This window comes from Strongylocentrotus purpuratus, unplaced genomic scaffold (genome assembly GCF_000002235.5).
Source record: "Strongylocentrotus purpuratus isolate Spur 01 unplaced genomic scaffold, Spur_5.0 spur5_scaffold_8, whole genome shotgun sequence".
Taxonomy (NCBI): Eukaryota; Metazoa; Echinodermata; class Echinoidea; order Camarodonta; family Strongylocentrotidae; genus Strongylocentrotus; species Strongylocentrotus purpuratus.
In genome coordinates, this window is record NW_022145614.1 from 20,797,147 (window position 1) to 20,822,409 (window position 25,263).

General features: G+C 37.2%; 1 protein-coding gene across 1 annotated transcript; it reads left to right on the forward strand.

The window, feature by feature from the left end:
• The first annotated feature begins 1,499 nt into the window (after positions 1 to 1,499).
• LOC583566 (gamma-tubulin complex component 2) lies at positions 1,500 to 23,316 on the forward strand. The gene is made up of 19 exons (XM_030975385.1): positions 1,500 to 1,546; positions 3,888 to 3,980; positions 4,846 to 5,013; positions 6,028 to 6,190; positions 6,636 to 6,732; positions 9,434 to 9,603; positions 10,361 to 10,591; positions 11,217 to 11,416; positions 12,396 to 12,510; positions 13,078 to 13,252; positions 13,972 to 14,122; positions 14,944 to 15,123; positions 15,752 to 15,825; positions 16,493 to 16,599; positions 17,647 to 17,717; positions 18,599 to 18,773; positions 20,289 to 20,432; positions 21,519 to 21,641; positions 22,945 to 23,316. Exons 2-19 carry the CDS (start codon positions 3,928 to 3,930, stop codon positions 23,221 to 23,223), a joined length of 2,676 nt encoding a protein of 891 aa, XP_030831245.1. The 5' UTR covers positions 1,500 to 1,546; positions 3,888 to 3,927; the 3' UTR covers positions 23,224 to 23,316.
• Positions 23,317 to 25,263: the final 1,947 nt, after the last annotated feature.

The following is a 25,263-nucleotide window of genomic DNA, read 5'->3' on the forward strand; positions in this document are numbered from 1 at the left end:
CATGAACAAACCAAAGAGAGGGAAATACTGATTCATATGTATTATATCTTGTTGATGTCTAGTTTTTTAATGAAGTATGTTCAAGTTTTGAGTGCTAAAAGGGAGAAAATCTTGCCTTTTGTTCATTGTAGTCAGTCAAATGCAAATGTACATGTGATTATTTCTCTGTGTGTTAAAATGAATAAGAAATGTGCCGGTATAAACATAATGTGCCATGATTGCTTGCTTGAGGAACGTTTTTTCCACACCATTGAGGATTTTTTTCTTCATATCCACCATTGCAATAGTTCATGGGTGTTTTGATATGTACTGTATACATTCATGTAATACATAGCGCAATGCCAAGGTTAAAAAGAAACTTAATAAAGATGAAAGTATTCACAATTATGTGGAAAGACATGTGAATAGTTGCCACAATGTGTCATTACTTAACACTTCTTAGATAAATCTTTAATATGCCTATATGGGATGAAAATAATATCTGGCAGCTAAATGGTAGCCTCCAAAGGGAAAGAAAAGAAATAATATTAATATTCAGTGGGCCTACTTCTGCAGTGCCAAGAATCAAAGGGATAGAGAAAGAGAGAGGGGAGAGAGACAAAAAGAGAGAGGGGGAGAGTGAAAGAAAAAGAGAAGGGGATAGAGAGAAAGAAAGGGAGAGTGAAAGAAAAAGAGAGGGAGAGAGAGAAGGGGATAGAGAGAAAGAGAGAGGGAGTAGAGAAAGGGGTAGAGAGAATGAAGGGGAGAGGGGGAGTGTGAAAGAAAAAGAGAGGGAGGGAGAGAAGGGGATAGAGAGAGGGGGAGTGGGAAGCCAAACACAAAGACTGAGAATTTACGAGTGTGTGTAAAGAGAAAGTGGGAGTGATTTATATAGATAGAGCCTATATAATTTGATATATTCTTTCTATCACAGAAAGAGACAAAACTAGCCTAATACCACAAATGATATTTAACAAATAGTCTAGCTCTTTTAGTCTTTATGCAAAAAAAACCCTAAAATTTCAACTCCCCTATTGTCCAAGCTGCCGCTCTTATTCTAATATTCAAGTCATCAAACATCTGTATGGGACTTGGAAAAGGGCATAAACAAAATATGTAAAGATATTTTTCACCAAAACTAACAATAAAACCCTGGTTTCTGGACGTCCCTTCCTCCAATTGCAATAGGAGCTTGTACACAATACGTATGCGCAGGCAATTTCCTGTACTACGCAAAATGGCGGCGGGCGCACTCGAGCGGTGCCATTGCGCTGCGTGAAACGTGAACGGACACAATCCTTCTACTTGGTTTGAGTTCGTTGGTTCGTTGCCGTTCGTACGCGATTACAAATACTTAGCAGACTAATATTTTGACAACTAAATATATAGTTAACAGATATTGAAATCTACTAAAATTGAATACAACTTCAAAATTGATCGAGTCACCACGATGCATTTAATTTTTCCTCGAAATGTTTCAACTGCAATGAGGCTAGCTATCTAGGTAAAAACAGGAAAAAAAAACAATTTGCGGAACGAGGATCAAGAGTTTGCCGCCGCGAATAACGTAAGTTAAATTAATTCATTCATAGTAGTTAGTACCGGTAAAAGTTCATATGATATCTTTGTACTTCAATTTGTGTATATTCAGCTCTTTATTCTATAATATTAGATATTCAGGACGATTATCGTGCCACGTTGAATGTAAAATTGAAGCAATTAGTACTATCAATTAGAGTTTGGAATCGGACTGCAACATGAAAATGAGTTGGTGGGGTAATGTTGTAAAGTATGTTGTGAATATTGGAAGAGAGCTAGAGGTCTAGATCTACGACAGTTCGACAGCCAACTAGATTGTAGATCTACCCGGGGGGTCACTCTCATACACAAATGCTACCCACCCGTGGCCATCAACCTCTGATTGAAATGGACCCTAAATCCTAAAGGCGTATCGCACCTTTTCTGAAATGACCCTTTTTTAAAGAAACCGTCGAAACCTGATTTGTGTGAAAGTGTGATGATTGTGAATTGTGTGAACCTGAAGCTGAAAAGTGAAAGGAACCCTTTTTTTAGGGAGTCCAATACCAGGGCGTAAGGCTTCTAGAATACACCTACGATTTGTGCACTCGTCGTCCAGTTCAGAAAATTGCCAGAAAGAAAAAAACAAAATAAAAATATCTAGAGTCTAGATCTAGTCTAGATCTCGACATCTAGACTAGAGTCTAGACTAGGTCTATTTTCTTTTATTGAATAAAAAAAAAAAAAAAAAATACAATTATACACTCCACAACATAGGTAATCACGGATCTGTAACGGTCTTCACCATTTGTTGACGATCTTGCAGATTTTGAAGTATTTGAATCCAATAATAGGGGTTTTTCGTTTGTGTGGACGAGGATGGCGTTCCCGTCCTCTAACGATATGAATTGGCGTCAGACACCCGTCCTGTAAACCTGTTCACTACCTTATAATCCTTTTCGTTTTTAGTCGACGCCCTCTCTTCACGATGATGTAATTGCCCCTGCACGTGCTTATTCAATTTCTCCTTCTTTCACTTATTATGTTATTTTTCGTTTATTCTATTATTTTCTCTCTCTATTTTCCTTATGTTATTCTTTGTTTTTCCTTCTTCATCTTCACTTCTATCTTTCCATTGTCTTTATCATTTTCTCTTTCTGTCTCTCCTAATGTTATCCTTTGTTTCTTCCTTCTATCACCTTTTCTTATTCTTTGTTTTTATCATTCATCTTCTCTTCTATCTATCCATTTTCTTCTATTTTTATAATTTTCTCCTTCTGTCTTTCCTTATGTTATTTTTTGTTTCTTCCTTCTGTCATCATCTCTTATGTTATTCTTTGTTTTTTATCATTCTGTCACTATTTCTTTCTGTCTTTCCTTTATGTTATTCTTTTTTTCTTCATTCTATAACCTTCTCTTTCTGTCTTTCCTTATGTTATTCTTTGTTTCTTCCTTCTTTAATCTTCTCTTATGTTATTCTTTGTTTTTATCACTCTATCACTTTGACTTTCTGTATTTCCTAATGTTATTCTTTGTTTTTCCTTCTTTCACCTTCTCTTTCTGTCTTTTCTTATGTTGTTCCTCTATTTTATCATTCTATCACTTAATCTTTCTGTCTCTCCTAATGTTATCCTTTGTTTCTTCCTTCTATCACCTTTTCTTATGTTACAGTATTCTTTGTTTTTATCATATTATCACTTTCTCTTTCTGTCTCTCCTAATGTTATCCTTTGTTTCTTCCTTCTATCACCTTTTCTTATTCTCTGTTTTTATCATTCATCTTCTCTTCTATCTATCCATTTTCTTCTATTTTTATCACTTTCTCTTTCTGCCTTTCCTTATGTTATCCTTTGTTTCTTCCTCCATCAAAATTGTAATTCAAAAGTGGTACCAACTGATTATTGTATGATATTTTGCCTTGCAAAATATGCTGTTATCTTATACTAACTTATTTTTGATTGATCGCTTTTTGTAATAATCGGCAGTAAACGATTCGTAAAGCCCCAAACAACTGTTATTCATCATACTTCATGTCAAATAAACCTGCAAATGTCATTTAAAACAAGCAGCAAATTGAATTCAGGAATTAAAATCCTATTTTGCAAAATGTACTTTTTTATTTTGTTTGTTTCACAGTTAACATATTTAGTTTTATGTCAAATAGATTTCAAGCTATCTAGTCTAGACTCTAACGTCATGTGAGTGAGGCATTGGCAGCTATCAATATACCAACAATTATCAGAATCAGCTAGCGATGGCTGTTTTCGACGTTGAAAATCTTGATTAATCTGCATTTCATTTTTTAACACTTTTTTTTTAAAGGTATGCTATTAAAGCTAGGCTGCATTTGACCATTGATCTATTGACTCCTGATTGTTTGTCATCTTTCAGCTTTACCTGATGATTGAATCGAGATCCTGATCAATTCACAATGAGTGAATTTAGGATACACCATCTGGTCAGTGAGCTGATGAAAGTCTTGGGGTAAGTCTCGTCAAAGGTATAAGGTTAGGTTTGGGTTACAAAATTGTTCATGGCTAGGTTTAGGGTAAGTGTTAAGATAAGTTATTTTGTTTGGTCAAGGGTTTAAGTTTTAGAATTCAGTGTAGATGTAGGAAATTGACTGTGGAGCCATTGTTGCCAGACCATGTGTTGTACAGTCAAATTTCTCTACTTGCATATAGTACTTGCAGGGTAGTAATTAATATAATTAAGAAAATATTGATTTTCTTTGATGGAAAACTATTTGATTTTCCCAAGGAATTGGCCTACCATATAGATGTAATTGATATTGATTTTAAGCCAGAGTCGAGGAATTGGTTCTAACCGACTCCCGTCCTAGCCTCATTTATTTGGCATCCAGTGGGAGTCTATTCCATTTGGAATCGAAGCCGTTTGTCGCAACTGGAGTCGGTTCTCGAGAGAATCGCCCAAGCCCAAGCCCAGCCTAATTACAAGTACATGTAATAATCTTTATAAATATTCTTACATTCACATTGTAAAAACAACAAATTTTTTTTTTAAATAGTAGGATTGCAGACATCCCACTGAAATGCGTGTAGTAAATCAACACAGTTACCGATTGTATGTCTGTGACCCTGTACTTTAAACATATTCATGAAACAATGCCCTGATGAATTGAAGTAGATTCCCAGCTTCTCCTCTAGTTTTTTTTTTAACAAGTTACTTACTGATGTACAAGTTTCTTATCTATTTCTTTTGAAGACTATTGGTAGATTCTGATAAATCCATCAAATAAAGTCATACTTGCTCAAGTTGAATTATTATCTTTGTTAAGGGAGTATCATGCATATGCACAACCATCTCTGTTCTTCTCTATTCTTGTCAGGACACAAGGGAAGGAGGGTCCTGAAGTCTACACAGATCTCCTGTTGAAGAATGTCACTCCCTACATCACCACACAAGTCTCGTCCCATTCTGCCAAGAGGAAGATTGCAGAGTTCACCAAATCCCCAGCTGAATTCCTCAACAAATATGATGAACTCAAATCAAAGAAGTAAGACTCGACGATGAAATTAGTTCATGAATATAACATTTCCCAAAATTATTTTGAATAAACTTATGATTCTTGAACTGATGTTCCTGTCTCGTGTGGGACAGAGACATAGATGCTGCTTTTCCAACAGCAACAATGGCAGTGTCAAATCTTGGTTCAATACATAAACTGACCAAGTGATTGATAATAGTTAATCTCTTGGCAGCCACCACCATATCATATTTAAGCAGTCACCTAATGACCATTTATGATTAATAGACATTCGTTTCTAAAGATGTTGGACAATATATTTCATGTCTTCATATGTATAAGTTATATCAATTGTCAGTTTAAGTCCACTGAGTCCGGCTAATGGTTTGATGACAAATCGTGTCCTTTAACCAATTCACCGTTCAAATCTTGAGCCTGCCTGGCACTACTGTACTCTGGCAAGATACTCCTCCACATTTGCCACTCCAAACCCCGGAGGGCAATGAAAACCTCTCAAAAAACCTTTGTGAATAAAATATCTATTGCCTTGCATACATGGATGATACACATACCATGTGCTTGCCCAACATTTTTTCATAAGTGGTCAAAGGTAAATCAGAAATTCTGGTAATACATGGATGTTAAGGGATCCGGTAACTTTGTCTCAGATTCTGAAACAAAATCCTTGATTTAGCTCATGCTGCAATGATAATTATAAACCTTAGGTCAGTCAGGAACCCCATGACTTTTACAAGCCGATCACCTGTCTGATTATCAAGATATTTATGATTGGAAATCGAAACCAAATATTGCGTTTCGCCTAACGGTTTTCATAACACTACAGTCTATTGGGGAAAACGAGTATGGTAAAACCGGTCACTCAAAGATTTTTACTTTTTTGAGGCACTTCTTGATCATTTTGAAGCACAATTTTTTAGGGCTTCAATATTACACCATATCACAGACACTGATAACATGTAGGGCCGTGCATCTCAGATTTAACACTGTTAAACGATGCCTTTTAATGCTTTGTCCGGCCGGCAGTGTGAGAGATTTAGATGCTCTGGTGTACCTGCTCTCCAAGCTGTCAGAGGACAAAGATGTGGTATCAACGCTCAAGGACAACTCTGACAAGCTACTCATGCCGATGGACAAGATCAGTCTTCCAGCTTCAGGCACCAAGATGTCAGAGGAAGATGTATTAGAGGTATCTCAAGTTTGGTTTCCTCAGTCTTAGTCCTCTCACTTCTGTGTGGTTAATGATGGTACAATGTATAAAAGTATTGTAACCTTTGCTAGATGTCTGCTGTGTTCGGTATCAACAAAACTGCTCCTAATGGGATATTCAATAAAGACCTGGCAAATCACTGATAATGGGAATTTATTTTCACTGCTTGCTTTTGACTTATTCCAGCAATTTGGAATATTTTTGATAATGCAGTATTGGTAATTAAAAGAAATTTATTTTATATACACATACATGTAATTTCATACTTTTTGAGGAAAGAAAATGTTTTGTAACCCTAACCCGGTAGGGGTTTCCTTCGATGTTGTCAAGTTTGTTTGATAATGGTTGCAGACAAACATTCATTGTGTAGCAGGAAGCTTGTGTGTCAGTGTGTGAATTAAACTATTGTCTGTTTCCATTACAGCTGCGTAACCAGCTACTTGCCGCATCCTCTGTTGCATCTAGCCAAGCTTCAGAAGTCTTCAGAAAGATGATGAGAGAGAAACAAGCAAAGAAAAACAGTAGGTCCTTATAGACTATGATCTCTTGAGAGCCCAAACGACATTAAAAGTAAATGAGTTAATGTCCTTATGGCTGTCAGCAGACAATATTTATTATTTTATGGGGTGAAATACCTCTTTCTTTAATACACACTGCACAAATCAGAAAGACTGCAAGGAATAGCCTATCCCAACCAATTTCACAATCCCAGTTTGTTGGATAGATTGTTGAAGACAATATTATGAAAGAGTATGATATGAAGTTCGAAATTTGAATCCCTGTTGTTTACATACTGGTAGATTCTTATTCATGCCAATGTGTAGATATCTGAAATATGCATGCATTTTGTGAAGACAGGTCGAATTATGAAATGATTGAAACAAGTCTCATGTATGGTTTATGTAGGAAAAAATTATCTTACATAAGGGAGTATAATAGACTAGTGTCTGTCATATACATTCACAAACAATTTGTTTCATGCAGGTTGATGCCCAATTGTAGCTGGTATGTGAACAATTCAACCTATTTGTCATTTCTTTCTACATTTTGAGCCTTCCCATTCTTTCCCCCCTCGGTCTACCAGAGACCATTCCTCACAGGTGATTTCATCAAAATCTCAAGTTCTACCATAGCGTCAGGTGTTCCTTTGAGCACACTCCCTCCCTCTGGGCATGCAGGAGAAGACCACAGTCCAAGATCTTCTTTTTTCTCACTGTTACATAATACCTTCAATGTCTCTTAAATCATAGACGTAATAGAAATGGACTTTTGACGGCAAGAGTAGTAAAAGTAATGATAGCTACCACCTGTTCTTATGTCTTACTTTCTTCTATGTTTTAAGTCTGACCGCAACGCTGCGGGCATGTTTTGATAAGCTCCGATAAGGGTCCTTTGGTCCTATGAGATCCACCGGGATTTTGCCGACCTCTATCGGCCAAGTCGCTTCGCACTGACCAATGCTTCCCACGATTTGCGCTTCTCATTTCATGAATGAATCGTGACAGGAGAGCCTTCTGCCCATGCGCAGCTAAATACTACGTCAATAGTGCCCCGGATGTAAACATGAGGTTTACGTCCTGTTCATGCTCGCCAATCTGTAAAAAAAGCCGTTGAAATCGGTGATTTCTTCGATTTTTTACGAATTTGTGTTGGTGTGTAGCAAACTCATCATATAAGCAAGGAAAGTCACCACAAGAGCTTACAAAATACAGTTTAAAAAGTGTTTTTTTCTCCTGTTTCCGTTAATTTCTCTGTGAAACCAACGACGGTGTGGTGATCACAAATCCTTCGTTTGTCGAATACAATCATTCGTTATTTGTTGCGTTTGCGTGCGTTTTTTTTATAGGCATTGGAAGAATGGGGTTGTTTTCGTGTGTGCTCAGAAAATCTGTGGTAATGCGTGACTTCTTCGCATCATGACCACTAAATTGCCGTGCCTTTGTCTAATCCAAATTGCACACGTAGTCCCATTGATAGAGATCGGCGGGTGCATGTTTTTTTCAAGTTATATTTTGGACTTGTTAATCCGAGAGTGACTGCTTTTTTTTTCTTCCCTCAGATTTTATCTTATTTTATCTTGATGTAGATTCTAGGCCTACTATATGTGTACGTTTTTTTTGAGAATCTAGGAATTGGGATAAATATCTGTGTCCGTAAATTTGGGAATTGACCATTGCAAAATATTCAACATTTCCGTCGTCTGCTATGTCGATATATGGACTGCCCATCACAATCATAAAGTTCTTCCTTATTTATGTCATCTAATGATAATCCTGCCCTTCTAATTACTTTATAAACAACACATGGCTCATGAGTACGAGAAAAATATGTATTATGGAACAATACACACATCGAAATAAATAATAATTGTTAGTATAAATACAACGCTGAAAACAATAACAATAATATCGTCAGGCACAAAGACGAAAACATGTTCGCTACGACCGCATGGCGGAGAGCGCTCATACTATTTAACACTAGGTTCTCAACGATTTGAAGGAGCAGCGAACAACCCCAAATCGCGAGCTTGCTGTTGCGATTATGAAAGATTGCGCAAGTGATCGCATCCAGCTGTCGGGTTGCGGTGGGACCACCGCTGGGTTTTTGCATCGGCGCGAAATTTAAACCTTGCCGGTGGAACTCATAGGATCAAAGAAACTGCTTCGTCGATAGTCCATTGTATTACGTCTATGCTTAAATACACTCAGTAGTTAGCTCACATGGGGAATTCAACACTGTTTGGGTGTTTACCCATTAAGAGGTGCTGTCAATGACCAGGATTAGCCTTCAGTTTTATGACAAGCAGGCCTTGTGTAACGTACTGCGGTTTCCACCCATTCCCCCACATTGTAAAGTTATAATCTCACTTTTCCCTCACCCAGTCACCCGAAGACACTCTCCGAGAGACGACGGTATTTTTTGATTGGCCTACAGGTTTGCTGTGTGCAGACCTAGTGCCTGTACACACGTTAATGATTTGTAGCCACCAACTCTGGTGTCAGCGAATTATGGCCTTCTGCACATGGAAACTGACGAGTGACTCCCTTTAAGTTTCATCTCCTCCAGCGTCTCTGAGCCTTCCCATCCTATCTCCATGGGTATACGAGAGACCAACTCTGACCTGCGACGCCTGTTGGGACGTGCAGGAGATGAACATAGTCCATGATCTACTTTTATGTCACTGTTAAATATTATCTTTAATGCCTCTGTCATCTCTCTTAGCATCTCTGAGCCTTCCCGTCCTATCACCCTGGGTCTTTGAGAGACCATTCCTGACAGGTGATTTTGTCAAGGTCTCAAGGCCTACCATAGAGCCAGGTATTCCTCTGGGCACACTCCCTCTGGGAATGCAGGAGATGACCATAGTCCATGATCTGCTCACTGTTATGATGGTAAGAGAATTATCGACTGAATTTAGGGAGTGGGATAAAGGTATGGAATTTCTTGTGTAGTTTGAATTTGGATTTTTCATAGCATGAAACTGGTAAGGTACAATTAATCAATTATCTGTGTTTGCACCTTTAAAAAAAACATATATATATATATATATATATATCTGTAGCAAATTGCAAAATTGTTGTGACAGATAGGTCTTTTTCATGGTATGTTTGTGAAAATAGACCACTTGTTATTTGTTTATGGTTTTATAGTATATTGTAGATACATCAAGATATTGATGGAAGATATCACTCTGTGCTTTGACTTGACTTGACTTATGCCGTCCACGCAGGCCAGGGGCCTCGTGATGGCTTCTGTATGGTGATGGTATGCCAAGTATGTTTGTCTGCAGCCAGTCTTGATGCATCTATGCTTTAATTAAGATATATTTGTATGCTGCCCTCTTCAACCTCCATCCTGATTAATTCCCCTGATTCCTTGCAATTCTTTCTCAATCTTCGTGTTTTTTGTGTGTGCCCATTTCAAATCTTACTTGTACATGATACCTTGATGATCTAGAAGTTGAAATGAATTTTTTATCAAAGTATGATTAGGGAGTGGGAGAACAAGAAGTTATTTTGTCCATTTTGATGAGTTTGGGGATTTAGTTGCAAATTTTGAATGCTCTATTTATTAAACGTCAATCTCAGTTAAAATTAATCCATGCTTACAAAGTACATGTACCTTACTCTTTTTCTTTTTTGTACGCAGGGCACGGAAGGGAAATACATCCTGGTACGGCAGTCTTCAGACGGATCAGTCACACCTTACACATTCCAAGTTGACCGTTCTCTGGACACGTCCCTCCAAGAGCTGGTCAATCGAATCCTTCCCATATGTAATAACTACTCCACGGTCATGCACTTTATCGAGGACAAGTCATCCTTTGAGTTTGGTGTTGTCAACCACGCTCTCTGTGGGGCCATGAGGACATTAGTCAAGGTAGGTGCAGCTTTCAATCATTGGTTTATTATTAGGCATAGGTATGCTTTAAACGTAATTTCAGATAAAGAAACCGGGGATCTACAGCTCATGAAGTCCTATCTGAGGGACTAGATAATTGAGGATGATTGCCCCACCCAAGTGCACTTGCACATATATTTGGATTTGAATGTTGCACTTGTTTGTTTCAATACCATCGAGCTGTAGTACCATTTATCCTAATAACAATTATGCACATTGAGGAAGATGCATTGTGTAACTTAGACAAAGAGGGTCGAAAAGTTGCAGAAGCCATAGGTTTTGTGAAAACTTTGGTATTTTTTCAAGTCTGTTTTTCAACCCCATCTATCCTTTCTCCTTGGCACTGGTACTGGGACATAAGTTAGTATTAGACCACATCACAATAATGCTCTTTATGAAAACACAACAAGCAAAGAAAGAAGAAAAAATAGATAAACTTCTTGATTAAGGTCTTGATATCTTTCCTACAGTATGCTTGCATGCTTTATTTTAGGATTGGCCTCTCGGCTTATTGATACTCTTTGATATGATATTGCATGACAAAGAACAAAAAACTCCACTTGTTTCAGCTGATATTTGAAAATGTATGGCTGTTTCCCTGCAGGAGTACAACATTTTAATAGCCCAGCTGGAGCATCAATTCAAGCAAGGCCAGCTACCGTTACAGAGGTTCTGGTTCTATATGCAGCCCTGCATGCAGACCATGGAGATACTAGCATCTATCTCATCATCAGTGGACAGGGGAGCCTGCGCTGGAGGCTCGGTGCTTAGCCTGCTGCATGAGAAGACTGTCACCATGATTGGGTAAGGAAGAATTTCATGTTCCTGCTGCTTTTCAGGCTGTTACGCCAAGTTTCTGTGAAAACTGCTCTGCGGTCAATTCCGTACACCAATGGAATTCCTGTGAAACTGATAACCCTGGATGGTTGGCTGATGGTTGACTTTTTGTTGTACTGAGCGAGGCGGGAAGATTCGCCGGCAATTCGCTCGAAGTTGCTAAGCTCCAAGTTCCAACAGCTCAAGTTGCTAAGAAAGGCTCCAAGAAGGCAGTCAAGGCCCCTCGGCCCAGCGGTGGCAAGAAGAGGAACAGGAAAAGGAAGGAGAGTTCCTTCTATATCCAACGCTATATCCAATGATAAACCCTAACACCCAATACCAAACATTATATATTGACAAAATAAAGCCTGGAGATATCAATCACCAGAGTAAATGCCAAATCACAACTTTTGAGCCTACTGGTGATCTTGTATTTGGTATAGTGTCACTTCTAGCTTCATACCTGTTTGATTCAGTGAACATATTAAAGTAAATGCAAAGCTGTGACAAATAACACCAATTATAAGGACATTTGCAACTTTCATGTTCTGGTGTAGTGTCCAATGATTGTGTTTGCTAAAACAATTCTGTCTGTAACACCTTAGGTAACAGAAGAGTAAACTGAGTCTATTGATATCACCTTGGGCAAATAGTAGGCTTTTATCAATTTCATGTTAGGTGTTAGCATCTGGTGTTGGTGTTATTGGAAGTCATCCAAATCCCTCAACTACACCTGTAATAACTGAGGAGTCTAGAGTAGACATGCATGTTGGGTGTTAGCATCTGGTGTTGGTGTTATTGGAAGTCATCCAAATCCCTCAACTACACCTGTAATAACTGAGGAGTTTAGAAGACAGAAGCAGGAGGTGATGCATTAGCATTGCAGAGAAAGATGATCTTTGTACACGATGAAGTTTTTTTCAATGCACTGACATAGGTGAGATATGACTTTCTATTGCATGCACAGTGATATGCGAGCACAGGAGCTGTGTCTGTTCCTTACCCAGTCGGCCTGTGCCCCTTACTTTGAGATCCTGGAGAAGTGGATCTACAAGGGAATCATCAAAGACCCATACTGTGAGGTAAGCATTAGCAAGAAGAGTTGGAGAGAGAGAGAGAGAGAGAGAGCTGGAGCACGGGAGGGAGGGATGGTGGACAGTCAGATAGACAGGCTGGAGGATGAATGTTGATTAACTAGAGGACTGGAAAAGAGGGAAGTATTAATTTAAAGAAAGAAAAGATATAAACAAATAATTAAATGTGTTTATTAGAAAGGAATTTAATAAAAATCTGGTCAGTTGATGGAGGCTCTTGACTTTCATACAAGAGGTCCCAATCCCTGGTGCTTATGTTCTTGGACAAGGTGCTTCAACCAGGTTTTAAATTGTTACCTAACCTGGCAATGCTGGAGGAATAATGTGGCACCTTGGGCAAATATGATCACATTATTAATCATTATAAATTAACGGTGAATCTCTTTCAAATCTGGTTGAAAATCAAGGTTTTGGGATCCTCTGCTATAATAAGTTGCTAACGATACAAATCAACTCGTTAAATCTAGATCTATTATCAATTTGTGAAATCAGAATTTCTAGAATGTTTTTAAGAGTGCCAGCCATACCAATCAAATTTTCTTGTTTTCTCTCAAGTTTATGATTGAAGAGAATGAAGCCCTACAAAAAGAGAAGCTTCAGCAGGAATACAATGATGCTTACTGGGAGCAGCGCTACACCAACTGCCGAGAAAGGAGCCCAATCTTCCTGGAGACCATCGCTGATAAGATCCTCAGGACTGGCAAATACCTCAACGTCGTCAGACAGTGTGGTAAGTCAAGTGTGGCCGGCCTCCACTAAGTGTATGACATGTGCTTCGGCTACAGTTACATTGTGATCAATTTCTAACAAGATTTCTCAAGGTTAACTCTGCAGCCTGGACCAATGGTAAACCATATCATAATCCTAATGCTAAGAAAATAAAAGATTACAACCCAAGCCATAACTCTATATCGTAGATGAAATTCAGGCTAGGGCAAATGTCAGATCATCACTTCTAGTAGGGTTTCTTTGTGTTTAGGACTTCTTAACCTTATTAGTAAGGAAACTATTATAGTAGTCTGATTCTACCCATTATTATGATCGTTCAGTTTGTCAGCATACAAACTTGAAGAGAATAAATTTGACCAAAAGATGACCTAATATTATCTATTTCTTATGGTTAGTTCACTTCTTATAGCCCTTCCTGAAATGACGATGTTTTACTGAATAAAAGTGAACAACAACTTGGGTATTAAACTACTAATGGATGTATTCTCACTTTATCTTCTCTACGTTGTCTAATGTACATGATACATTAAATCATGTCCCCCTGATAAGGAAGATAGATATCAAGATTTTTACCTTTGGAGGATTCTTTTTGGTAACCATAAACTGCCAAGAGATAAATGTGCTGAAATAAATGCAGGTTACATATTTTATACCATGCGAATGAAACTCGTGGGACTGATAGTTTTCATTAATCCAAACATTTTCCTCTCTTTCCAACAGGCCATGATCCAAGATGTCCCAATGCTGAAGAGATCCTGTACACACTGAAAGAGAGACAGTATGTGGATCAGATAGATAAGGCTTACCAGTATGCCAGCAAGCTGCTTCTACAGCTACTCATGGACGAGAGAGAATTGGTCCAGAGACTTGGGTAAGTGAAATAGATAGACCAGGGAAAAAATTAATATTTATGTTTCGGGGGCTACATTTCAAGCTTGCCTGCCTAAAAAATAACATTCTAAAATTTGTTTTGCATTGAACTCTGTGTAAATTTGGTATAAAATGGGGGCTCTTTTCTGATTTTCAGGGGGCTCTTCTGGGCATTTCGGAGGCTATTCGCCCCAAGCCCCCATGTATTTTTTTCACTGAGATAGACAGTATACTCTGTTTGTTTGACACTTGTATTGAGAAGCAGATATACAAGACATATCAGTATGCCAGCAAGCTGCGCCTACAGCCAGGAGAGAGAATTGGTCCAGAGACTTGGGGTAAATGACACTGACTGTCTGCTACTGTTTGCTGCAAATAAAAAGAAGCAATTTGGAAATGGCATATTTGATGAAATAGCCAGTCAAGAGTTGGTCATATGTGTCTTTCATGACTTGTTTATCCATTTTGTGACATGTTGATTTTCACTCAATACCTGCATGAATTTCCTGATGTTTCTATTATGAGATTCCTTGGGGGTATTCAGCGAGTTAAAGGCAGATCCTGATTTGGTAATGCTGGAGTCTTTTGGAGATCGCAAGAAAATATTTAAAGTTTGAAATGATATGTGATTTCAGAGCGATATTTGACCTTTGTTTTGATATAATACCATTTCAGTTGCAGGTAGAAGTGTTGGTAAAGCATGTTGTAAAGCAAATCATTTGGGTTTAAGGGTTGATTTAGGTATAGGGTTAGATGTTGTTTGGTTGTCTAATCTCTGGAGCGTATGTATATAGTACACTGTTTTAAAATTGTGTTAAATAGGTCTATCAAGCGATATTTCTTAATGGAGCAAGGAGACTTCTTTGTGCATCTGATGGACATCACAGAGGAGGAGATGAAGAAGAGAGTAGATGATATCATACCAAGCAGACTGGAATCTCTTCTGGAGCTAGCTGTTAGGACCAGCCAGGCTAACTCAGATCCATTCAAAGATGATCTTAGGTAATTAGTGAAGTAATGATTCAAGGTACTTTGGAACTTTAGAAGAAAAAAAACTTGTTGAAGAAGAAGCTGAAATTGAACTGAAATATTTCATGACATTTTAAAGGAAGTTGTTCTTACATTCTATGCCAAATTCAATCTACCGGTACTAACATGACCTGGTAACTGTATCATTCTTTCTGTGCACATGAATTCAGCTTCACTTTTTTATATACATATTTAGGTATTGTCGACTACATCATTAAAATGATATATCATACATGTACCTTATACAACTGAGCTTTACACATGATAATAAAGACCATGTTTAGTTCTGGTAATGTAAAGGAAACAGAATGAATCTTGTGAGTTGTACGATCTCACATTTCTTTCTTTGTAGCTAAAAAATCTATGTGCAAGATGCTTTAAAAGGTTAATGTATGTGAGAGATTTTAACTTCACCTCCTTTGAAAGTCTTGAAATTTGAAATGCATTCAATGTTCTTTTTTATAATATCTTGATAACACGAATCTGTCCATTATTCAGTAGAAAAGAATAGTTATTTCACCTTGCCTTTATTTTATTTTTTTTCCTTGTTTTTTTTTTGCTATTATTTGTCATTCTCTTTGATATATATATGCCCTTCCAGAGTTGACCTCTTGCCCTATGACCTCAACACCCAGCTCCTCAGAATCCTGTCAATTGAATCCAGGCAAGAAAAAGGTAGGAATAAATCAAATTATGATCATTGCTACCAGCATTTATCATTCTGACATGCCACACTGATGTGTGGACACAGACACTTTGCCCTCATGTTGCGTGTGCAACATCATTGCATAGTGCTTTTCTGTTTCATTGCTGTTGCCATTTCAATTGCTCAGATTTGATAATAATAATAATAATAATAATAATAATAATAATAATAGTGGGTTCTTGTATAGCGCTCATGTCAGTCAGATTTTAATATATTGGATATTATTGGACAATGTAAAATTTGGAACAATGTTTGGAGTTAGAGAAAGAATTGAAAGGGCCTAGCAATTGTAAAATTATTTGACAGAAATGTAAACAAGCTTGTACATTTAATGGCACCTTTAGGCTTAATATTGAAGCACATTTTCTCTTCTCTAAGACTATTTTTTGAATGAATGAATAAGTTTTACATTACTTTTCTGTTTGTGTACTTGTCTGTACATGTATTACAATAACAGGAAATTTCATATTTTTGAAAAAGAGTTTTGGCAGAATAAAACAAAAACCATTAAGAGGAAAAAAAAAAATTTTAAAAAGGAACACAAATACCATAGCAGTTTGTATTCTTATTTCTGGCACATGAATATGTTATACTAGAGTAGATATGTGTTAGTTTGACTGCCTTTTCTTTTAACAGCCATGCTTCATGAAATGGACCCTACGGAGCTCAACATCTCAGGTTTAGAAGCGTTCTCATTTGACTATGTGGTGAGGTGGCCAGAATCACTCATTCTCAGCAGGAAGGTATGTATGTCGTACAATACTCACAGAATCTTACTTGTAATCCAGCATCTTTTCCTTACGAGTCTCTTTAAAACTTTCTCTTAGCACTGTAAAAATCAATGTTATTATACTAACTTTTGTTTACTACCCCAAGTAGTAGGGTGGCAGTTTGCATCCTGTTAAATATATTCTACAGATGCCTAATATAATAAATGGAATTTGTGCATTTGATGAGAGAGAGGAGATGCTATGGCTCAGTGGTAGTCTGGTAGAGCAGTGGTCTCGTATCCGGGAGGTCCCGGGTTCAGAACCCAGTCAATGCACTAGTGCCCTTTGGCATTAATTCTCCTTACCAAGTCCCTCGGAGAGGACTTAAAGCCATCTGTCCCTTGGTTACTTACTTACTAGCACACACATGCTTTCTTAGCAGTCGGGTTAAAACAGACCATCAAACCATTAGTCTATATAGCAATTTGTGTGATGTAATACATTTCCCATTGGCCTTGTGCAAATTGTAAATCAGCGGTGACATCTGATATCACAATCCATGTAAACTAGAACATTTCACGGATACTGTTCGCGGCATATGACGCACAAAAGTGTGTTATCCTGATCATAGGGGTTACAGGCCTAATAATTACCTGATTTAAATCGGTTTCCTGATTTTTGTTTTCTTTCCAATTTTTTTTTAAAACCCAATTTTTTTTTTTTTCCAGATTTTATCCCTATCTTCCCGATTTTCTTACTCAAAAGGGAGGAATTTTGTTAGATGCCATTTTTTCCCCCGAATCCTCTTCTTTCTTTTTTTTACTCAAGGGGGGGGTGTTGAGGGGAAAAAAAAAAACCTTTGTTTTTTTTTAGTGCTCACTATCACCCCTGGGGTTAAATGGTTCATCAATGAGGAGTTAGTTGTCTGGAGGCAATAGTCCTGGAGTAGACATGCTATGCGTAGTTGTTTGGGATGGGTACATATGCAGTTGCCCACTGCTTTACTAGTGGTTGATTTGTTGCAGGGTGGTCTTGTGACTGCTGCATATTACTTCTTGTTCTATTGAATTATTTTCACAGGCTTTGACCAAATATCAGATGCTGTTCAGGCATCTATTCTACTGCAAGCATGTTGAGAGAACACTTTGCAAGTAAGTGTTATGACATGACAATTTGAGCTTGTTTTCAAAGGTTAATGTTGGACCTTGTCAAGAACTTTGGTTTATTTAGATTGATGAGGTAATGATGATAAAGGTGCAGACATTCATATTGCGCAACATTGCCACCCAGATGGTGCTTAAAATAAATGCACAAATGACGAAAAACTTTTGATTTGATTTGATTTGAAAAGGTATTTATTAAAAACCACGTGACATGGCAGCTCAACATTTGAATTGAGAGGAATTTACATTAAGACTTATACATAATTAAAGAGAAATACGTTGTAGCTATAGCATGTAAGTTAAAATAGAATAGTTGAAATAGAATAAACTTCATACAGATCAAACGAAGAGCTGCTGTTTCAAGTTATTAAAAAAAAAATAGGTATAAAGTACTACTTAGTATAAAGAGGGAGTTGGGTCCGTGAAATAAAATTATAAGATATTAGTTTATTTAAAGGCATAGGGATTTGTATCTTCTTAAGTCTTTTAAACTATGTAATAACAGAAATGCATTGTGGGTTAACTTTGAAAAGTGCTTGCAGTGAAACATAACAAGACATATAGTTAGGAGAAGACATTTGTCACTACCGTAGGTGTATTTTCAGTTTTCTATTAAAGTCATCTATAGTCTTATGATCACTGATTTTGGGAGTCTCTTCCGCAACCAGAGAGCTGCTGACGTAATTACTCGAAATCCCCATAATAGCTTTAAAAAATATGCTTGCAACGTTGTATTACATACAAATTATATGTACATCAGCAATTATTGACATTTGCAAACATTAAATGTTACATAATTATATGTAGAAAAGGGACAATTTTATATGCGGTCATTACATATTTTGAATCGGTTCTCTCCCTCTCCCAAGTATCTGGCTGTTGAACAAGGAGGCCAAGCGGTTCACCCTCTATTCATCACGTTGGTATGCTGCAGCATTTGCTCTTCGTCAGCGCATGCTTCACTTGGTGCAGAATCTCCAGTACTATATGATGTTTGAAGTCGTGGAGCCCCACTGGCATATACTGCAAGACAACCTCAGAAAGGTATTTTAGATTTGATTATTCATTCTTAGTGCTTCTTAAGTGACTATTATTAGTAAATCAACAGCTCAGTGTATTTCATTTCTTATGGTATCAAATGCTATCTGAGAGGGTCAAGTGATGAACTTCACTTTTGTGCACCCTGACCCACTTGCTGCTCCCTTATCTCATCGCATGTGTTTGTTCATTCTTATTCTGTACTTGTCTCTTGCCATGCTGTATTGTATTTGTGCTTTTTATATGAATGGTCGAATAAATAATAAATATAATAATAATAATGAGTGTACATGACTATTCGGAAATACACCTCTAATAATTTTCTTTGAAAAAATAATACAGTGAATTATGGGATTATCCTGCAAAGCCAGTTTAAATGTATCATTGTATTTGAGCCAAAAGGGTGTTTACTCTGTGGTAGATAATTTGATAAATGGTCCGGTATAACATAGTTTTTTGTCCTTTTCTTTCATTCAAAATTTAGAAATCCCTTGATATGACCATCGACTAATGGTTTTTTCTGATATCACTATCAAAAGGCAGTGGTCATACCAAGAGATTTTATGCCTCCGTTACGAAGTAGCCGTAGGCATTATGTTTTTGGGTTGTCCGTCTGTCCGTACGTCTGCACGTACGCACGTCCCGTTCTCGTGATCACGTTATCTCAAGAACCGACTGATGAATTCCTACCAAACTTTGGTCATGTATGTAACTTGCAGAGCCAATGAATTGATTAGATTAGGGGGTCACGAGGTCAAAGGTCACAGGGCTCATTATGTATGCAAAAATAGCTTGTGATCGCGTTCTCAAGAACCGATTGATGGATTCCTGCCAAACTTAAGTCATGTATGTATCTTGCAGAGCCAATGAATTGATTAAATTTTGGGGTCATGAGGTCATAGGTCAAAGGTCACAGGGCTCATTATGTATGCAAAAATAGCTTGTGATCACATTATCATTACAACAGATGGACAGATAACCATGAAACTCAGGACATGTATGTATCTTGCTGAGGCAATGAACTGATTAGATTTTGGGGTCATGAGGTCAAAGGTCATGGGGCTCATTATGTATGCAAAAATAGCTTGTGATTGCATTATAAATAGAACCGATGGATGGATTACCATCAAACTCAAGACATGTATGTATCTTGCATTTGGGGTCATGAGGTCAAAGATCAAAGGGTCATACATGTATATGAGAAATAGCTTGTAATCACGATATTCTGAGAACCTGTTAATGGATTACAACCGAACTTGAATTTGAAAAATTTCTTCCGTTTTGGTTTGTAAAATTGCTCTTTGATGGAAGCATCACTTCCGACTGCGCGCAGTCGAAGTTCCATCTAGTTCTTTATTGGATGAAATAAATAGATATAGATTAATGCCTTATGGGACACATATCATAGAATTGCCTTGATGGCTCTCACCAGGGCAATTTGTCAAATTTTGTCAAAAACAATGTGAGAAATTGAATTCATTCCATATATTTCACCTTTGTTTGCAATTCTCTTTTGCCTAGGTGTCAAACATTGATGATGTCCTGTCCCATCACACAGACTTCCTAGATCAGTGCCTCAAGGATTGTATGCTCACCAATCCAGACATTATCAAGAATGTCAGTAAACTCATGCTCGTCTGTGTCACCTTTGCTAATTGCATACAGGTAGGTCAAAGGCATTTTACTTCTACCGTAGTCGTTTCATCAACTACTTTTGTTTTTCAATTCAATTCAATTCAATTCAAGGTTTTATTTCGAAAAACATAGAGTACAATGATGCACATGCTGCAGCTAAAAAGCTGAAATGTATGTGTTTACAATGATCAAGGTACATTTAAAATAGAAAAGAAATGAAACCATGACAGATAAAATACTGGTTTTGTTAAAAAGACAACTGTTCAAATATACAAATAAAAAAGATTGGGTTTGAAAAGAAAAACTTAAAACAATCAGCAATTATTAAGAAGATCAATAAAATATGGTATTGCACTTTGTTTAAAACGAGAGGTTCTGCATTTATATTGACTATACTTGTGTTTATTTCGTAAATGACATGCCCAAAAAATTTTGTTCAGGAATCCAGCCTTTGCACTGTGGGTTATTAATAAGAGATTCAGCAAAAACACGTCTTATTTGTAATCGTTCAAGCTGGCATCGTTTCAAGCGTCTACATAATTATCATAACTTTTCCCTAAAATGATTTTACATACTCTTTTCTGAATTCTGAATTGCTGCACAGTCGGGGGAGGAGAAGGGGGATACAGTGGACATAGCTTTTGATTGATATCCACGATGGACAGCATTATTAAGATATAATTTTTATGCTACATGGCAAATTTGAATGAAACCAAGTACAAGCACATAATTCTATGAGACTAGGAAATGAAGGTCCTAGTTTACTACCTTTAATTTTATTATCTGCTACTGATGCTTTACCTGAGTAAGTTGAAAATTCAATTTGACTTTTTTACTTTTTAGAGTTAAGATATGCTTTAAAATTATATATTTCACTGCAATCTGAAAGTTTTACCGGTATTCATTTCATACATGGACGATAGTTTGACTTTTAAAGGCAATACCTCCTGATATACCCTACTCGTTATCTATGCCTGTGGACATTTGTATCCGATCCGCTTTGAAATCTGATCTTTAAGTTAATTTGAAAATGAATATGGATATGGAAATGAAATGAAATTTGAAAATGAGAATGAATTTGTAGTTGAGTTGCATTCTCCTGTTTCATTGATCCAGAGAGTAACCCAGACGATGAATGTGGAAGCAGAGGTAAGCCGGCTTATAGATACTGGTACCCCACCAAAGAGTGACAAGGACAAAGATAAACAGGATTCTGAGAGGAGAAGAACAACCACAAAGGTAGCTTACTTGACGTTGGTAACCAAGGCAACGTTTCACGAAACTGTCATGATTTCACGGATATCCCATTGAAATATGTGTTAATATTGATTAGATGTCAGAAAACTTGTACTTATGACGGTTATGTGAAACAATTCCCATTTTTTTGGTTTGGGTTTTTATTTTTAATGAAAAGAAAGTACTATATAAAGAAAATGAGAGTTGGCAACCGATGGGAGAGGGCCCGTAATAAAATGAGAGAATAGCTAGAGAAAAGGATGGAGAGAGGAGAATGTATACTATTCAATTCATCAGTTGAAATCAGCTTCCAATTTACATAATTTAGGCAGTTAGTTCAAGTTAACCTTCACATTTATGAAAAATTTAGTTACATGCATTATCACAATTTTCACAACCCTACAGCTTGTATTAATATTTTTATTCAAATTGAATGTTGGTCATGTAATGGCTGTAGGAAACTTTTGATCAGTCATTGTCAAATAAATAGATATGTAGGTATGTAGTTATCTTTGAATGGCACACTGGTTGGATATTGAATATTTAACTTACCTGCTCAATTTGTTTAAATGAATGTTTCCCATTTGTTATCATATAGGCTGGTATAGTCATTTCATTCAGCTTCACCTAACCATTGCTTAGGTAAAATAATATTTTTGTGCATTATTTGGATATTAGGTCAGATGTCCCTGGCTGTTAACCAACAATTGCTCCAAGATTTATTTTGTCAAATGTAGGATTAGGATCTGAAATAGGATTAAGGTAAAGTTGGGTTGGGTTTTAGGTTAGATTTTAGGTTAGGGTTTGATTTATATTGAGGTTCAAGGTTGAAGTCAGGACTTTCATTACTGTAGTGAATAGACGAGTTCACGGTTAGCACATTACTGCAATGACCCCAAATATCCACAGATCTTCAAAACATGAAGAGGTCTCACTTTGTACATTTTTGAAATAATCACTCCTACAGCGATGGAGGTGCTATATAAATAGCCTTTGCTTCCCCTTTTCAAAGAATACTGCTACTTGTGTATCATGGAGTGCACTGAATGTGCATGAATGAATAACGATTACATAACTTTCACGAGGACGTATCCGGTATTGCTTCACCGTGTATTTCAAAAATTTGTTCTGCAATGACCTTTATCTGCTCATGCTCAGACTGCAGCCTATGAACTGGCTTATTGACTGCAGAATAATTGTTGCTTGAGCATGTGTCTTTACATCCTTGCCCTATTTTGTGCATGAAATTTGGAATAAACGAGAACATATCATATTTCACGTTTTGTATCCTTCCCTCTTTCCGTAGGTTGTAAGTGAGCACATTGAACAGCTGAATGCCAGCGACGACTTCACCAACACCGTCCACAACTTTGACTCCAACTTCTCCTCGCTTCTCATCTCGCTCCTGGACAAGCTGAGTCTGTTCAGCACAGCCAACTGTGAGCACAACATGATGAACATTATCCACAGGTTGGATTTCAATGGATTCTATACCGTCAGGCTTGAGAAGCTGGCTGCAGACAGGAGCATGGCGGCCCATAGAGACGAAGACTTGATGGATGTGGGCGGGGCCGAAGCAAGATAGAAATACAGGTTACATGATCTGGGGGCTGTTTCACAAAGATTCTAAATCAAACTTAACTCTAGGTTGGACTTAACATTATGGAGAGCCATTTGTATGGAGAACAAAACAAAAGTATTTCAGACTTTTCATAAATTCCACATCAAGAACATGAAAATATTCTTGATTCTAGAAAATATGAATGATTTAAATCAACATTTTATGCCTTTTAAAATAATTTTTACAAAGTATTTTCAAGATGCTAATGGCTTTCCATAATTATTAAGTCCAACTTAAGATCTTTGTGAAACAGCCCCCAGGATGTTGAATGTATAAACCCATTGACGGCTGAATTGTCTCAGTCCCATAGACTTAATACAGGGTCCACCTGGCTCCCAAAGGCAAAGGGTTAATAGAACCCACATACCAGGGCCCCATTTCACAAAACTTGTCATCAGTGACAAATGCCAGTTTTTGTTATCAGCTAGTGAAATCCTTGCTTCTGATTGGTTATCAGCAGACTTGTCACTGATTTTTGACATTTGTCATTGAAAAAAAGCTCTGTGAAACGGGTCCCTGGTTATCAGAATGAAGAAACTGGCTGCTGAGAGGGGTATTGTAGCTCAGAGAGAGACAAAGACTTGATGGATTTTGGTGGGGCTGAAACTAGGGTGACGGCTTCGCATGGAGAATAACATCTTTTGGATTTGGGCAAGGCAGTAGGAAGATAGTGTGGTATGGACATTGAATATGTGATGAGAATGTTGACTTAAAAAGGATCCACAGTCAAAATCGAGAAGCTAGCTGCCAAGAGGGGGTATGGTAGCTCACAGAGATGATGGGTGTGGACTGGGCAGAAGCAAGATGAAGTGGTATTGAAATTTATGGAGAATATGGCCTTGTACCATGGTCTTGTGCCTGTAAACTGTTAAACCAGAAACGTTTGCAAAACTTGTGAGTGGTTTAAATTTGGAAAGTTACATGATGAACGGTGATTTAATATCGACTGACACAACAGTCGATATTTAAAAATGGCTGTTGTGAAACTGTGTCATGTTTCTGGTCTTACAGTTTGTGATAAGTTTGGGGATTTTTACCACTGTGGTGTTCATATGATCCATCTCTTTTTTCACAAACATAAGCGGTCTTGTTTTTAAAGTGAAGACATATTTGAAATTTAACCCAAAGTGAAAAGTATAACAAGCAAGTTATCAATGATCATGCACATATCTCATTGCAAAATACTTCCAGTATCTAAAGTGTATGTAAACTATTAATATTTCTACCCCAAAATTACTTGGAAAGATCAACTGAAACTGGATGATAAAACATACTTATCAGATGCAAACAGTTGCTTTTTGAATGGTTATTGTTTTGGATGCAGCACTAGTGTCAAAGTCAGCTGCTGGGAAGTATTGTTGAAGAGAGCATATTAATCTTGTGATTTGTGTATAATACATCAGTCAATGCAGGTTGTGATGAATTGGTATACAATATACTATATGTTACTTCATGCAGTTCAAATGCAACAAATTTCACAGAAATTCTGCACACCCCTCCACACTTCTTGGACCACGATTTGGAATTTTGTCAGTTTTTGGACAGTTAACACACTTTGGATGCAGCAATGGTTCCAAACATAACAATTGCCATGATTTTTCAAAAAATTCTTCCCAGATCCATGTATCATACTAAATTGAATGCAGTGTGTGGTGAATGAATGTACTCTCTACCATTCGTTACCTTAAATTGGACTTTTCACCTGCAACAGAATTCAAAGAAATTACATCCCCCAATCTCCCTCTCCTTCCTTAGACTTCTGTTGCGAAGTGAGTGAAATTTATAGTAATCGGCATATTTAGTATCTTTTTTATGAATGATCCCATGTTATTTTACAACTATAAGCCAATAAGTTCAGAATTGTCAGCCATCAATTATTTATATTTTCACTTATGGTTGAAATGTCATATTTGGTAGCAAGAGATTTGTTATCCTCAAGTCCGACTTGGGTTCCATGCAAGCGCTATACGCTGGGTTTCATGTTATCTTATATTTTATTCATGC

Excerpts from the sequence above, each read along its gene's own strand:
- LOC583566 (XM_030975385.1), top strand. The coding sequence starts at position 3,928 with ATGAGTGAATTTAGGATACACCATCTGGTCAGTGAGCTGATGAAAGTC. Across the intron at positions 6,733-9,433 it reads GAAACAAGCAAAGAAAAACA|CATCTCTGAGCCTTCCCGTC; the intron begins GTAGGTCCTTAT and ends CATCTCTCTTAG. Across the intron at positions 17,718-18,598 it reads GTTGAGAGAACACTTTGCAA|TATCTGGCTGTTGAACAAGG; the intron begins GTAAGTGTTATG and ends CCCTCTCCCAAG.